This window comes from Gastrolobium bilobum, unplaced genomic scaffold, assembly GCF_033153095.1.
Source record: "Gastrolobium bilobum isolate Gb01-03AN ecotype WA unplaced genomic scaffold, APGP_CSIRO_Gbil_v1 utg2365, whole genome shotgun sequence".
NCBI lineage: Eukaryota > Viridiplantae > Streptophyta > Magnoliopsida > Fabales > Fabaceae > Gastrolobium > Gastrolobium bilobum.
Genome location: NW_026899145.1, coordinates 407,646 through 424,570, shown reverse-complemented (window position 1 = coordinate 424,570; position 16,925 = coordinate 407,646). Strand labels below are relative to the sequence as shown.

General features: G+C 33.7%; 1 protein-coding gene across 2 annotated transcripts; it reads left to right on the top strand.

Annotated features, from left to right (window-relative positions):
- The first annotated feature begins 10,395 nt into the window (after window positions 1-10,395).
- LOC133287617 (sm-like protein LSM5) lies at window positions 10,396-15,453 on the top strand. 2 transcript variants are annotated; one of them, XM_061485258.1, is made up of 5 exons: window positions 10,396-10,513; window positions 10,823-10,885; window positions 11,004-11,127; window positions 14,915-14,987; window positions 15,162-15,453. In XM_061485258.1, exons 2-5 carry the CDS (start codon window positions 10,852-10,854, stop codon window positions 15,192-15,194), a joined length of 264 nt encoding a protein of 87 aa, XP_061341242.1. In that variant the 5' UTR covers window positions 10,396-10,513; window positions 10,823-10,851; the 3' UTR covers window positions 15,195-15,453. The 2 variants fall into 2 exon arrangements, with proteins under 2 accessions (XP_061341242.1, XP_061341243.1); XM_061485259.1 differs by having other exon boundaries at window positions 10,482-10,555.
- Window positions 15,454-16,925: the final 1,472 nt, after the last annotated feature.

Genomic DNA, 16,925 nt, shown 5'->3' with positions numbered 1-16,925 from the left:
TTTGTTACTTTTATTGATGATTATTCCAGATGTACTTGGTTATTTTTAATGAAAAAGTGATCTGAGTTGTTTTCTATTTTTCAGTTATTTTATAATGAAATAAAAACTCAATTTGGTATTCCTCTTCGTACTTTTCATAGTGATAATGCATGTGAATACTTATCTCATCAATTTCAACAATTCTTTTCATCTCATGGCATTCTTCATCAAACATCTTGCCCTCATACACCTCAACAAAATGGTGTAGCCGAGCGCAAGAATCGCCATCTGGTTGAAACCACTCGTGCCTTGTTAATTGATGGTAATGTTCCATACACATTATGGGGTGATTCTGTACTTACTGCATGCTATCTCATTAATCGCATGCCATCATATGTTCTCAATCTTAAGGTACGTCACTCTATTTTATTTTCCCATCAGGTTTTATATCCTTTAACTCCATATGTGTTTGGTTCTACGTGTTTTGTTCATCATCTTGGTTCAGGTTTGGATAAATTAGCTCTCAAGTCTCATAAATGTATTTTTCTGGGTTATCCTCGGTCTCAGAAGGGTTACCGTTGCTACTCTCCCACTTTACGTCGATACTTTATCTCGGCGGATGTCTCCTTTTTTGAATCAGTTCCCTTTTTCGGATCCTCTACTACCCCTGTGGATACTGATTCTGTATAGTCGTCCTTCCCAGGTGACCTTCTTTACCTTCCGTCTTTACCTGTCCATGTTTCTGACTCTCCTTCTATCACCTCTTCTGCTGATAAGATCGAGCATAGTTCGTCAGATGTCTCTGTGGACTCACATTTAACTGCATCTCCTACCACGGCTTCGGTCCCACCTTCGGATAGTGACCTTCTCATTGCTCTTCGTAAGGGTACTCGTGATACTCGCCCTCCGGCCAGGTATACAGTCAATATTAGTTATCATCGTCTTTCTCCATCATACTTTGCTTGTCTTTCCTCTTTGTCCTCTGTATCTGTTCCTAAGACTACAGGTGATGCACTTTCACATTCAGGATGGAGACAAGCTATGATTGATGAAATGAATGCTCTTCATCATAATGGCACATGGGATCTGGTGTCTCTTCCTTCTGGAAAATCTGTAGTTGGTTGCAGATGGATTTATGCTGTTAAGGTTGGATCTGATGGTCAAGTGGATCGTCTTAAAGCTCGCTTGGTGGCAAAGGGTTTCACTCAAGTCTTTGGCTTGGACTTTATTGATACTTTTTCTCCTGTGGCGAAAATGTCTACTGTTCGCGTTTTTATTGCCATGGCTGCTATTCGCCATTGGCATCTCTACCAACTGGATATCAAGAATGCTTTTCTTCATGGTGATCTTGAGGAAGAAATTTATATGGAGCAACCTCCTGGATTTGTTGCTCAAGGGGAGTCAGGTCTTGTTTGTCGTCTTCGTAAGTCTCTCTATGGCCTCAAACAATCTCCAAGAGCTTGGTTTGGTAAATTTAGCAGTGTTGTTCAACAATTTGGCATGATTCGGAGTGCAGCTGATCATTCTCTCTTTTATCGTCATTCTGCTTCTGGATCTATTTATCTGGTGGTATATGTGGATGATATTGTCATCACATGCAGTGATCGGCATGGGATCACTCGATTGAAACAACATTTATGTCATCATTTTCAGACTAAGGATCTTGGGAAACTTCGATACTTCTTGGGAATCGAGGTGGCCCAGTCTAAAGCTGGTGTTGTGATATCGAGGAAATATACTCTGGATATTCTTGAAGAAAATGCTCTGTTGAATTCAAAGTCTGTTGATACTCCTATGGATCCAAGTATCAAGCTTCTACCAAATCAGGGGGAGCCCTTTTTAGATCGTGAGCAGTATAGAAGATTGGTTGGAAAATTAAACTACCTCACAGTCACTCGGCCTGATATTTCCTTTGCAGTGAGTGTTGTCAGTCAATTTCTCAATTCTCCATGTCAAGAACATTGGAATAGAGTCATTCGTATTCTTAAGTATATCATGGCATCTCCAGGAAAAGGCCTTGAATATGAAGATAAAGGTCATGATAAAGTTGTTGGGTACTGTGATGCTGATTGGGCTGGTTGTCCAGCTGATAGGAGATCTACTTCTGGGTATTGTGTCTTTGTTGGAGGCAACTTGATTTCCTGGAAAAGTAAGAAACAAAGTGTGGTTGCCAGATCAAGTGCTGAAGCAGAATACCGATCCATGGCGACTACTACTTGCGAGCTCATCTGGCTTAAACAGCTTCTCAAAGAGCTTAAGTTTGGAGACACTGGACAGGCGACTCTCATTTGTGATAATCAAGCAGCTCTGCACATTTTATCAAATCCAGTGTTTCATGAAAGAACCAAGCATATAGAAATAGATTGTCACTTTGTTCGAGAAAAGGTTCTTGCTGGTGAAATTAAAACTAGTTTTGTACCCTCTAATGAGCAATTAGCAGATGTGTTTACAAAATCTTTGAGAGGGCCTCGAATAGAGTTTATATGTAACAAACTTGGTGCATATGACCTATACGCTCCTGCTTGAGGGGGAGTGTTAGAATTATATTGTAATTAAGGTTTCCTTATTTCATTAGGCTTTTTGTATTAGGTCTAATTATATTAGGTTTGGGCTTAGCCCATTAGTTTGTCTATATATTGTACATCTCTCACCAGATTAATACACACAGATTATTTCAATGTTCCTCTCTTTTCTTGTTATTTAACACACACCATGTTAAGCCTTCCTCAAAACTCAAGAAGAATTGCAAAAGAAAAATAAAGATTGCTCATATCAACATAAAATAACTTAATTCATTACAAAACAGAATAATAATAGAAGTGATGAGCTGAATTGATACCCGTATTCCACCATATTTTGGGTAGAATCCCACCTTTTTTCTGGTATAATTAATGGAGTTATCAAGCCTATTTGGGTTGTTTTATTCTCCTAATTAAGCTTCTCTTGGCTTTGGCAAGCAAATCTTTGGGTTTTGTTGTAAGCTTCTAACACTTCCAATAAACAAGCCGTAAAATGCTATTGACATATTATTAAAGTTTGTCTGAGCAAGAAGTGGGTGATTAGTCAGATACATACGGCAACGTCTTCCATGCTCCCTAATTTATGGAGCAAGGGTGCACCTTAAATTTGAGCCATTGAATTTGTTTCGATTATTATGTATGTTGATACGATCCTATATGACAAGAATAAGTAAGGTATAACATGATGATATCCCTGCCGGGTTCTATTTTCAGTCCGGACGAAAATATTAGATGTGTATTTATTTTTTTTAATTTTAGTTAGCTTATATCATAATATATTTAAATTATATTAAATATAGAGTATCTGAGTAGGTAGCACTAAAAGAGTTATAATTTTATTAAATATTTTTAATTTTACTAAAAATATTTTTTTTTATATAAGCAAAAATTAAGGGATAAGTTATTCTACCTACTATTTTTTCTGCTTACCTTTGTCTACCACTCTAAAATACCATTAGATAATTCTGATCTAACGGTGTTTCAGAGTGGTAGACAAAGGTAGGCAGAAAAATAGTAGGTAGAATAATCTATTCTCAAAAATTAAACACATAACTTAATACAACTTACCCAAATCTTTCACCAAAAATATTTTAAGTTTTAGATAGGGCCAAATTACAAATTGTAGCCCCGGTCAAATTACAATTTTAACCAAGCCAAATTATAATTAATTATATAATTATATATAATAAGTACAATTTGTTAAAATTTAGCCCGGGTCGAGGCCACATCCAGACTATATGTGGCTCCGCCACTGATATCACTAATATTGTGTTAACACAAAACAATCCAAATAATAGTATTCCGCTTATTATGCGAGTTGAAATGACATAACTCAATAACCCGTCATTCTCAAAATATCCCAATTATTATGTGGATTGACACAATATAACACGACATGAATAACATATCTACTAAATATTACTTTCACTAACATTGTGTTAACATAACACGAATAACCTTGAATAAAATTAACATCCAAAGGAAATATATCAATTTAAAAATGTGATTAGTGTTTTTCATGTTTTAAGAGATAATTTTATTTTTTACTTATACATAAAAGTGTATTCAACCCATATTTTTCTTTTCCCCCTCTTCTCTTCACATGGCCCCATAAGAGCCTCACACATTTTTATGTGTGTGCAAGAGATAAATTCCTACAAAATAAGAAACATTGGTCCCTTATTTATACAAATTAGAGTAAAGCAAATTTTGGGTCCTTAACAAAAAACACGGTCCCACTTTCGTCCCTTACAAAAAGAATAATACCCATATTAGTCTTTTTTTAGGGACTAAATTGGGTCTTCATTGAATCTTTGAAGTATCACATTTTCAAATAACTGAAATTGTAAAGGGACCAAAAATTGACTTTTTTTGTAAGGGACAAAAGTGAGGATCGTATTTTTTGTTAGAAACCCAAAATGAGCTTTACTTTATAAATTAAAACTACTTTAATTAGTTGTGAGGAGAGCCTTAACATCATAAGGAAATAAGAAAAATAAACATGGCAGAATAATGAGTAATATGACTTTTTAAGTGGTCGCTTAATATTTGAGTAATTTTATTATTGTTATTTTTTGGAGATATTTTAATCGGTTCATCGCTTCACGACTAGTCCGATTCGGGACGGGTACCGAGATTAAAACTTTAAATTTCTCTCAAAAATAATACTAGAATAATTAAATATATGCTTCCACCCCATCTGCTCAATCTTCTAGCTTTAAGTGAGCTATCATCAGTAATTTTATCTTCTTACATATTATAATAAGATAATGCTATCACTTAATATATATTCACGTTCATAAATTTTTTTCTATATCTTTTAGTAGCATTACTTTTTTATTTGTTTGGATTCATTATTTTAATTTCAAAATAGTTTATTAAGAACATCTCTTTTTAATTTCTATATCTTTTAGTAGCATTAATTTTTTCTATATCATAACAAGAGTGTTTTTTTTTTAAAAATAAAATAAAGAACAACTTTTCTCTAGATATTTAGCTATTGACTTATCTCAAAAATCTTATAAAGCAACGAAGATTTAAAGAAGATAATTCTGCCACTGATCAAAGGTTATCCGAGTGTTAGACAAAGTGAACCAACCATTGGAGAAAATATGTCAAACAGGGAAAAAAACACTCCAATGTTAACATCAGAAACAAATTTGGGCCTGTTTGATTGTGTTTTGGTTCTTTTGTTTTTAAAACTGTTTTGTAGAATAATTATGGAAATAGTTGTTTTCTATGTTTTTTTTATTTTGAAAGTTAAAAACAAAAACAGAAAACAAAAACAACTCATACATGTTCTTTAAATTTAATTCTAAAAACAAAACAAAAAATAGTTACAATTTTTAATTTTTTTTTTACAAAACAGGCCTTATCTAATGAGTTTTTTGTTTTTTTGTTCTAAAAAACTATTTTAAAAAACAGTAATCAAACAGTGCTTGTCAGTTTTTCGTACAAAGAATAAAACATTACTTATTAATGTGATGTCACAAAAAAGTATTTATAAACGAAGAAGATGATTTCTTTATTTAGTGTGTAGATGGTCTCTCTTTTTTTTTCTTTTTTTTTGTTATTGGTACAAGCCGTAGGCAAAAAAATTAAAATATTGCATTTAAATAAAATAATTACGCATTTAATGTTGTTTCGAAAAAAATTACACATCTACTGCACAATGTGACGCCCAGAACTTGCGTCACATGTGTGCTCTATATATTTCCTCACCCCCTCCATTCAATTCACACCTCTTCTCTCACTCTTTATATCTCTCTTCTCCACCAACATTCCTTTATCTTTAATTTAGTATTTGAATTTTAGTTGTAATTCTATTTAAAAATGAGCTCAAATCCTGATTATGTTCGTGTTGTGTTATATTACAATGGTAGGAAGGTAGAAGGTCGACGAGGTGTCATATTCGAAGGTGAAAAAAGGCCGACACGTATCCAACGCAACACAACCATTGGCGAATTGCATCAGAGAATTCGGCAGAAGTTAAGTCTTCAAGACAACCAATGTATCACTGAGATCAAGACAAGGGTGTGGCAAGGTGATAAATACATTAGTTTGAAAGTGCTTGACGATGAAGACTTGGAGATGACAATGGAAGAATTTTGCAACCAGTCAAGGACAGATTTTCTAGAGTTGTATGTCGACATCGTTGCAACGGAGAATGCTCCCATACCGGTGAGGTCAGTTTATTTAAATTCTCCCCGTCTTCCAGCTTCTCCTGCCGCTCATGCGTCTCCAGTTGGTATCTTTTCTGAGGGAGATGAAAATGATCCGACTTGGGAAATGCACGACGAAGACGACGATGATGACGATGAAAATATGGCAATGGAAGAACATCTTCTGGCGGAGGATGCTAGTGCTTCAGAAAGAGATGAATCTCGTGAGATGGGTGCGTCTGAAATTCCAATATTCCATCAACCAGTCGTCGCGCAAATGCCGCAGTTGAATGACGTTGCGTCTGCTCCGTTTGGTATTCCACAAGAAGGTAATTGTTCCCATTTGTATACTGCGTGAATAAATAACTGATTTAATGTTGCCTGAATTAGTAGTAAGTTCGTATTAAAAAATTATAATCCGCAATTGCAGGTGACACAGATGTTATTCCTTTTTGGGAAGGAATTCCGCATTATTCTTACATTGATTGGAGTTATCAGAGCGAACAAGAATCATGTACTGATGGTTCGGTGTCTGGATCGGCTTCAATACAAGGTCCGTGGCAACTGGGTGACATATTATTTGTCAATCAAGAATTTGCGACAAAAAGAGATGTCCAAATGGCACTTAAGCACAACCTTATTAGGGAGCATCAAGAAGCCATTGTAATTGAGAGCACGCCTGCAAAGTTGTCCATGAAATGTTGTGCGTACGATCAAGGTTGTCTGTGGCGCGTAAGGGCGATCAAACCGGTGTTTCGTGAAAATTGGAAAATAACGAGATGGGGTGGAAAACACGAATGTGTGAATGAGCACATTTCCCAGGGTCATAGACAGCTCGATGCAGACGTTATTGCAGATCTCGTGATAGGTACCTTTTTGTATTTTAAATGTGTGATTGACCACAAATGTGTAATTAAATTCGTTCGATGTTAGCGAGGCACTGATATCTTCTTCAATGCAGGGATGATAAAGTCTGAACCATCTGTGTCAATCTCTTTGGTGCAAGAAAGGATAACTGCTAAATATGGCTTTCAAGTTTCGTACAGAAAGGCGTGGTATGCGAAGCAGAAAGCGATGACAATTCTGTACGGTGATTGGGAGGAATCGTATGCTTTTTTACCAAGGTGGTGCGAATACATGCTTCGCTTTTCTCCAGGTTCATTTTATCATATACAAACTAATGAAAAAAATAAAGTGGGGTATATATAGGTTGCACATGAGACGCCCTCTTTGGGCGTCACATGTGACGCCCCACTGGGGCGTCTTCTCCAGGAGAGAGACGCCTCACTGGGGCGTCATATGTGACGCCCAAAGAGGGCGTCTCATTGTGCAACAGATGTGTAATTTTTAACAAAACAGCATTAAATGCGTAATTATATACGGTTGAGTCTGGTTTAATAGAAATCTGAATGAATATGCTTCGAGATGTATGTCGTCATAGGATATTCTTGTGAGATGGTTGAGTTGGTGTTGGATTGCTTTGCTTGGCTGGGGCAAATGGAGGAAATACTTACAAGACATTTCGACGCTCAAGTTAATATTTGATTGATTATCTTTAATAAAGATGGATAAGATAAGCATATCTGAGTTTCAAGTCTCTATTATATAGTGGTTAGATGTCATGTTTATGCCACCTTAGTATAGCGACGAGAAAGTTTTTGGTGGGGCAGGAGTATGGTGGTCCCCTCCCAAATAGAAAAAAAGTAGGGATTGAGAAGGAAAAAATCAAAAAGAGAGAGATAAAAATGGAAGAAAAATATCTATTTATGGAAAAGGACCACTGAATAAATGGTGAGGCAGGAACATAATAATTTTTTTTCGTATAATGACATTAGTCTCGTTGGTCAATTATGGTGGCTTTTGCAGGCTAGCTAGTGCGCAGGATGCCTATTTGTGGGCTAGACCTTTTAGATATAGTTGGAATCATGTACTTGTCCCCTTGCTATTGGTTGTTAGGGAGGATGTAGAGTTCTGAGTTGCTATTATCGTAGTTCTTAGCTATAAATATAGCTTTCTTGGCAAAAGAAGTAATTCTCCTTAGACTCAATAATAGAGGATAATCAAACCCCAAAAAACAAGTAAGTTCATAAAGTAAGTAAAAACTCAGGAACACGAAAAGAAGAAGAACAAAAGGGTAAAGTCAAATACCTAGAGTTTTAACTTGAAAAACCCTTTTATACTTCTCAAGTGACACACGATCACAACACATTAAAACAACATGGCCTTATATGGAAATATAAAGAACAATGGAAGAAATTTTTTTCGAAAGCATTGAAGCAAGGAGCAAGGGATGAGTATTTCTACGAGGACAAAGTTTCAGAAGGAAATGTTGAAATTTCGCTCCCTTCTTCAAAGTAAAAAGCATATAAAAAGTCACTAGAGGGGTAAAACTGTTAAAATGACAGTAGATGAAATGGTGAAAAAGTTAAACACTTTTCACATGTCAAAAGATGGAAAAATTGATTAAAGGAATTAAAGACATATATTATAATTGTTATGATTAAAACTAACAAAATTAAGTCTAATCAATTGCTCCTTAAGCAACAAAGTGGCGGTTACCAACCAAAAACAAGTGATAATCCACTAAAATCTCACAATATACACATTCATAGAATGATCCCGCAAAAGAGTGATTCGGCTTAATAATGCATTCCGCTCTTCATATTAATGACAAGAGCAACTGGTTGAGGGCAACTTTCTAAACCCATTCCATGCGGGATATTGGGTCCAACCCCTAAATGACCCAAGAGGCCTAATAACCATGACTTAAAAAGTAAGAAAACATGTCCATCTCGTGTTGATGTCATTTCACAGGCATACAACTATGGCGGTAGCAGCTCAGAACTCTACCGCCTCCCTAATAGCCAATAGCTAAGGGACAAACACATGATTCCAACTATGCCTAAAAGGCCCAATCCACAAATAGGCATTCTGCACACGGGATAGACTCCAGAAGCCACCACAATTAACCAATGAGATTAAATGCCGCCATACTAAAGCGACATAAGTGGGACGTCCAACCACTTTATAATAGAGGCTTGAAGCCCATATATAATCATCTTATCCATCTTTACTAAGGTTCATCAATCAAATACTGATTTTAGCGTCGTAGTGCCTTGCAGGTACCTCATCCATTTACCCTTGCCAAGCAAAGCAATCTAGTACCAACTCAACCATCCTATTGGAGTATCTCGCGATGACATACATCCTGAAGCATATTCACCCAGATTGTTATTGGGTCAAGTTCAACTAGGTGTGATCCAACCCAAGTGATATGTTTGACCGATCAAAATCTTACATATTTTAACAAATAACAACCTTCTATTTGATTGTTTTATTGCTCAGATAAAAGCTTTGGTCATCTGTGTTTGTAATCAATTGAAAATTAAGTTTTTATCAACAGCAAATTTACACTTTTTGTTTCATTGTTAATTATAATATAAATATATACATATATAAATACAACAACAACTTTTAAAAAATCCTTAAATCAACTAAAAAAATTACATTTACATTAAATTATTAATAAAGGTCGTCAAAAAGTATTTAAATGTTAATCTACTTAAAAAAATTATATTAATTTTTTTCAGTTATATCAAATTTTAGTTTTTAGTGTCTAAATTATGTTAATGAATTTTAATTCTACATTACAAAAATTAAATTAGCAAAAACAAAATATTAGTGTTGAAAATAAATTTGATAATTAAAAAAAGAAATATTAAACCTATTTTTTTCTTTTAGTTCAATGCTAGGAAAGTTAAATTTCAATTTTTTAAAGTGTTTCACTTAAAACTATTTAAATGATTATTTTTTGTAAACATTTTAGAATTTTCACCCATTTTTTAATAAATTAGAAATACAAAATAATAAACAAAAAATAAAGTGAAGTGAAAATAAAAAATAATTCAGTTTAATTTTTAGATTTTTATTATTAATAATATTTTGACAATATTATGCATCGATATGATATAAATTAAATATTTAAATATATATAGGTTGAAAAAAAGTTTACTATTAAAGAGACGAGCTGTATTACCAAAAAAAAAAAGAAAGAGAGAGAGACGAGCTGATGAATGAAAATTTAAGAACCAAAATTATAAATAATTGCAAAATATATTATATAAAAATAAATAAAATCATTATTAATATCATGCTTAAATTAGTATATAAAAGATGTTCTTACTATAATTAAGAGATCAACTTAAAGATTTATTCATACAAATAAATATTGACAAAAGAAATTGTTTTTAAAACGATACGTGTAATGTGAAATTGATCCCGCTACTACTAGGGCACGCTTCTCTCTCTGGTGTTTGTTTTCAAACATTGCATCTGTTTCTGTCACTGCTCACTGTAAGTCTTTAACAACCTTCATTATCACTGATTCAAGCTCAGGTTCTAACTTTGCCTCTCTCTGATTCTCATATCAATTGAATTTCATCGATTTCTTGTGAAAATTTCGATATGGGTGCTTTACTCTCTTGTTTTCATTAGCATTGGGAACTTGGGCAAATTCTCATATTTAATCTTGCATTATTTTTTATACTGACGTTAATTGAATTTTTTTAAAGCGAATCACCAACTCTCTTTTTTATAACATTTATTTGGGATTAAAAAAAATTCAAACTTTTCATTATTTTATTTTTTCTGTACCCTCCACAGGTTTTGGGAAAATTTATAGTTGATTATCCATGGCTAATAATCCATCACAGCTTCTGCCATCAGGTTTTTGATTTCATTATCTCTCTCTAACTCTTTTTTTTTTTAAATTTAAATTTTGGTAATTCAATATAGCATTGAACTCTATTTAAGAGAATCTTTCATTTGTGTTGGAAATATGCAGAGTTGATTGACCGATGTATAGGTTCGAAAATATGGGTGATAATGAAAGGGGACAAGGAGCTTGTTGGTACTCTTAGAGGCTTTGATGTCTATGTTAACATGGTCCTTGAAGATGTTACTGAATAGTAAGACCTACATTGCCACATATTAAGTTTTGATCCACTCTTTATTCCTGATGTTCTATTATTGGGTCTTGTGTATATATGCTTGTTTCTCTGCAAAACGTGTTGTTGGGTAGGAAGTAGGAAATGCAATTGTAAAATGGAACAGAATAGGACCATTCAGTTTCAGGCTTTTACAGTGATGCATTAGGTTTTACTCAACAGGAAACTCCTTTAGAGTGCTGGATGGTTTTGTTGTTAAACTTTCGGGGATGGAATTGTTTTATGCATGAATTCGATGCCCCCCTACTTTTTAGAACATCCTTTGAACTGGAGTTGTTATATTACCTTGTTTTGATCATTTGCTGTTTTTTTTTTTTTCCTACCAACTTTTTTGAGTGTTATCCCTACTTTGAATTGGTGTGACTTTGGAGTAGTAATGTTACTGATCTAAAAATTTTTGTATCTTACATTTTTCATTTGTCCATGCTGATGGCTATTTACATAATAGTTTTGGCATTTTTATCATTACGAAGTTAATGGAAATATAAAGGCTTCTATTTTAATGATTTACCTGCTGTTTATTGTTACTGGTTGAGTGATAGTGACACACTTTGTTATTTTCATTTTCCTTGTTTTTCTTCAATCTCTTAATTTGTTCTCTCTTTTCCCTTTCTTAGTATTTTTTTGAGGATTAGGGTTGTGACTGGAAGTTGTGCCTGAATTTTTAGATTCTTCATTCAAAGTTTTTCAGTTTAAAAATATAATGTCCTTGTACCTTTGTTCAAGAGAAAAGGGTTAAACAACTTTGGTTTTATTTATTTTTTTTGTTAAAAAAAAAACTTCCCCTCCCTTTTATCACATTGCTCAGTGGCAATAATCCATCCAGAGTAGATTATTTAGACATTTTGGTAACCCCTAGCTGTGTTCTATCAGTTTGGACTGAATTGTTTTACTGGTTAGTTTTAGGGTGCTTCAGCCGAATTATGAATGTAAAGCTCTGTGGTAGTGTGCTACTATATGTGATTCTGTGCTTTGATTTATGTATTTGGATTGAATGAAATGGTTGATTTTTCAACGAGAAGTCCTTATCTATATACCTGTAATATGGTAGGATAATATTTTTTGTGGTAGGATAATTTCAATGGCTGCTTCTTTGTGTTTGCCTCCTGAGTTTTTTTGAGTTTTCTATAGATATGTAGAGCGATTGCACTGTATTCTTGTCAGCTTATCCTTTGAAGTTTTGGTGAATTGTGTTTTTGTTGCTTTACTGTGGAGGAAATCTTATCCTCCTTTGTAAAATTCTCTTCAATTTGAAATATTGTATCTTCCTATTACAATAAGAAATTAAAGCAAGGTTTTGTTTCATGTCATTGCGTGAATTTGAGCACTGTAGTGCTCAACTATAAATGGAGGAGGAGAGCTATTGTCGCTCTAGTATTTCACGTGTCATATTGTTTGTTCTTTCTTGGATGGACATGTTTTGGCTCTGCAATGGATGGCATTTTGCAAGAACATTTAGTGGATTAATGATGATGTTCCTGTGTATTATATTTTTAGTCTCATGCAAACCTATTGGCACCGTTGAACCAAATGTTTGGTTGATTTTAAAATTGGTTGAATTAATGTCTCTGGATTGAAGTACTCTTCGTGTTATGCTCTTCATGTTACTTTATCATTATTATTGGTTAATCTTCTACAAATTTGAGAATTTTACTTTTTATTGTTTTGAGAGAATTTTTTAAAAAAAAAGAGTTAAATTGCTAATAGTGGATGGATTACTAAGAATGGAAAGAAATTCAACATTTCTGGCCGTTTGTTTCAGGGTATAGAGAATTTCTAATAAACTGGGGAAGGTACATATGGACAACAGAGTATAATATGTATGTCAGGATGGAAGGCACGCTTAAAAACTTTGCAAAGTAGGTTTCCTTGGGGAAGAAAAGATGAGAAAAACAGAAGTCATATTTGATTTGTTCTGGGGCTTTATAATAACAGTGGATTTTTGAACTTTAGTAGCTCATTGGTGAATTAATGATCTTGGATTTAAAGGCACAGGAAATACTAATTTGAAATTTAAGTTTTAGGAGGTTTACTAAAGAAAGTAAACAGCTCCTGGACTACTGATTTTGTCTGAATTCCTATTTTAATTTGAATGTCTGTGTACTAGGAATAACCATGGACCCCCAAAAAGTAAAACGTTATGGTCAATACAGTAGAATAGTTGCTAAGAGCCATGATCCTTCACTTCACTTGATTGTTATTAGGCATGATTAATCTAGAATTGGTAATATGTCATGAAAATTGAAGAGATTATAATTAGACTCGACGAGTCACATCCAATGCTAATCTCTGAGAACTTGTGCAACACATACTTTTGTCTATTTGTTGAGGGGTATTTGCCACAATTCTAGCTGAACCAATAGGAGTCTTCCACATGTTTGGGATGCTTTTCCCAAGGCCCAAATGAGAAAGCCTCTCATTTGGCCCAACTCTCCTACTGCTATCCTCCACAAGTATGAAAGTGCCTCTCTTGGATAACACTACCTTACCTAAATGATTTGTCCTCAGTGCATGCGTGAAAGATTATCTTCACCAGGAAGACTCACACATATCCTGTAACTTATACTTAGCTCCCTAGTACACCTGCTAGCTAGTCAAAAGGACATGCCCTAAAGTAACTGCATGCAGGTCTTAGATAATGTAACCACTGTTACCCCTCAATGTCTATAGGAACTCCCTATGCATGCTCAAGGAGTCCCCAGTCTCTACCTTTCTTGAAGCTATTTAACCAAGAGGCATGTGATGTGATCCCCCTGTAAAGTCTTTTGAGCTCTACCATTATCATCTTTTAAACTTGTTTAAATAGTGTGGTACTATTATGTCTAGGTTCGGTGGATCATGTAAATATAGTAAAAAGGGCAACCTGGTGCTATAACGCTCTTGCTCTGTGCAGTGTCCAAGGAAGGATCATACCCATTTATGTGAAGCTATAGTAGGCCGCCTTATCTTGCTTTTCTTAGAGGCTGATTACATGAATCAAACTTGTGAATCTGTTGTGCCAAGGTTCCCCTTCATCATTTAAATATAGTAATCAAGAAAACTATATCTTTGTGTTATATAAATATTGATTCTGTGGTGGAGTTGAGACACATGGTTTTCCACACATGCTTATCTTTTCTCTTTCTCTCAACATATCAAGAACCTTAAAAGAGTGGCAACCCAAAAACTGAGGATACTTGGTGCACCTACTGTCCTCTAGTGAAATATTAGTCAGTCTCAACTCTGGTCTGTACCATAATCTGCCAGCCTATTCTCTCTCATCCATGCCGCTGTTGGTATTGTGGCCAAGCACCAACTCTACCGGCCAACTCCGCCATTGTTCTTAGCTGGTCCACTCCTCTCCATCTGAAGAATAATTTTTTAGATCTTGTTTGCTGGAGTTACCTAGTGATTGAGCTATTTTTCTTTCATTGTTTCTTATATTCTTGCATTTCTGTTCTTCTGGAGCATACATAACCTTATTTAGCCTTCCTAGTGGGCTCTCTTTTTTTGGGTAAAATAAGTCTGAAATATCAAGTGTAAATTTGTATGAATGAAACTTTGTGGCATTTCTCATTATCAACTTAATTATTTGAAACTGTACTTACAGGGGAACTTTCTTATCATTGCTTTGTGTCTTGCATGATTTATGTTAGTTATCCATTCTCCCTGAATCCTGATTCATATGTTCGTGTGTGGATGCACATTGGGAAGCTTTTGGGCACATAATAAGTTGATTTGTTTTATTGCTTTTATATTTCATAAACAGTGAGATCACTGCTGAAGGGAGACGGATAACAAAGCTTGATCAGATTTTACTCAATGGAAACAACATTGCCATTGTAAGTCTCAAATACTCAATTCTTTTTCATGTACCTAAAATCAATGCAATATTAATAAACCATTTGATTTGGCAACTTTAGAAAACGTTGACAATAATCTCACATGATTTTTAGTTGTTCATCTGCATCATACACGTGTTGTCCTGATACTAACAATTATCTGGCATAATGCAGTTGGTCCCTGGTGGTTCACCTGATCCAGAATGACTAGTTCTACTCGGTTACATTTATTTTTAACTCTCAAGATGTTGCTCTAGGCACGTAATTCCTATATTTTAACGAGGATTCTGAGGCCAGCTAGGTTTTTTCTTCAGTGAGCTTGTTTTTAGGATATGTGGTTCTAGTGTAATGCATATTCAACTTTTATCATGAATTGTGGATTGTCCGGTGTAACAAGTAATGCTACTGATTATAACAATTGATTATGCGCCTTTATATTCCATTCAATGTTTCTACCTCAATTACTATCAACTTTCACTTTGTACGCTATGAACTGATTGTGAGCTAATTGGACTCTATTTTCGCATTTTCATGTGGTACGTTTTTTAGTAATATGTAATTAAAGATTTATTAACATATGATAAAATGAGATAAATTCTTTAATGTGTGAACCTAAATAATAATTAATATAAATTAATTAGAGATTAGCTAATTTAATATATTATTTACACAATTAATTATTAAACTTTATCTAGTATGTCATTATTAATTCAATGCATTTTTTTTCTCTCCTGTAGTATACCCATGATCCTGCAAGTTAAGTTCAAGAACAAATAAATCTACATGTAATTTGTATAAACCAATAAACAAATGGTAGTAATTTTTAGGGGAATTTTTTTGTCTTTTTAAAGGATATATAATTATGTCATTTTAATTAAAATTACTATATTTTATAGTGAAAGAAACAGTTACACAATAGAAATCATGGTGGGAGAAAGTGAGAGGTAAATTTTTTTTAAATTTAAATAGTAAATAAAACACTAGTTTTTACTAAAATAAAATAATTTTATATCTTTTAAAAGGACATATTTTTTATTAATTTTTATTGAGATTTTAAAATGTAAAAAAAAATAAAAATTCTTTCGACTTGATTTTAATTAGGAATATGAATAATTTAACATGATATTTAGCCGACTGCCCACTGTCCTTTTTATAACATGTTCTAATATATAAAATAAAATAAGTAAGTAATCAATATGTTTGTGAATAGGCATAAATAATGATGAGTTTTATAAGAGTTATGTTGTAGGAAAAATGATTGTGTTATGTTATAGAGATTCGTTTCGCGTGCCGTAATTTTTTTTTTTTCTTCAAAACATGCGGGTCTCACAAAATATTGTGTGTGTAGGAAAGTTGCTGTGATCATGTTAAATGATAGATATAAATCCCAATAATGATAGGTAATTTTCTCATCAAAGCAAAATAAAAGTAACATTAATAATAAAAGATATTCATGAATGATGGGATGTCCTCACGTTGAATAATTTGATGTGCGGAAGTGTTCCAATGTTAATTTGGAAGAATGATTGCGGAGAAAGATGTAATGATGATATCAAAAGTTTTTTTTTGGCTTCCAAATGATTTCACTGATCACTACCAATTGCAAGCTAAAATTGATTATAGTTGCCAGTATTTATTCAGAGATGAATTTGAATGTCATGAATGTGATAATTATGGACATTCAGACAAACATGAAGTTCATAATTATGATTACATGAATTCTTGATTGACAAATGACAGTGAATCACTGTCTGATACTTTTGTTGGAGTTTGAGATGAATAACGCAGGTGCTGTGAATATTTCTGTTGTCTTATAACCGTTAGTAACGAATGTCTAAAAAGGTGGCTTAAATGCATCCATAGGTACAGGAAGAGATACAATAATATACTACTGGAAAGAAAATGCTACAAGCAACATTTTTTTTTTTTTTGTTCAAT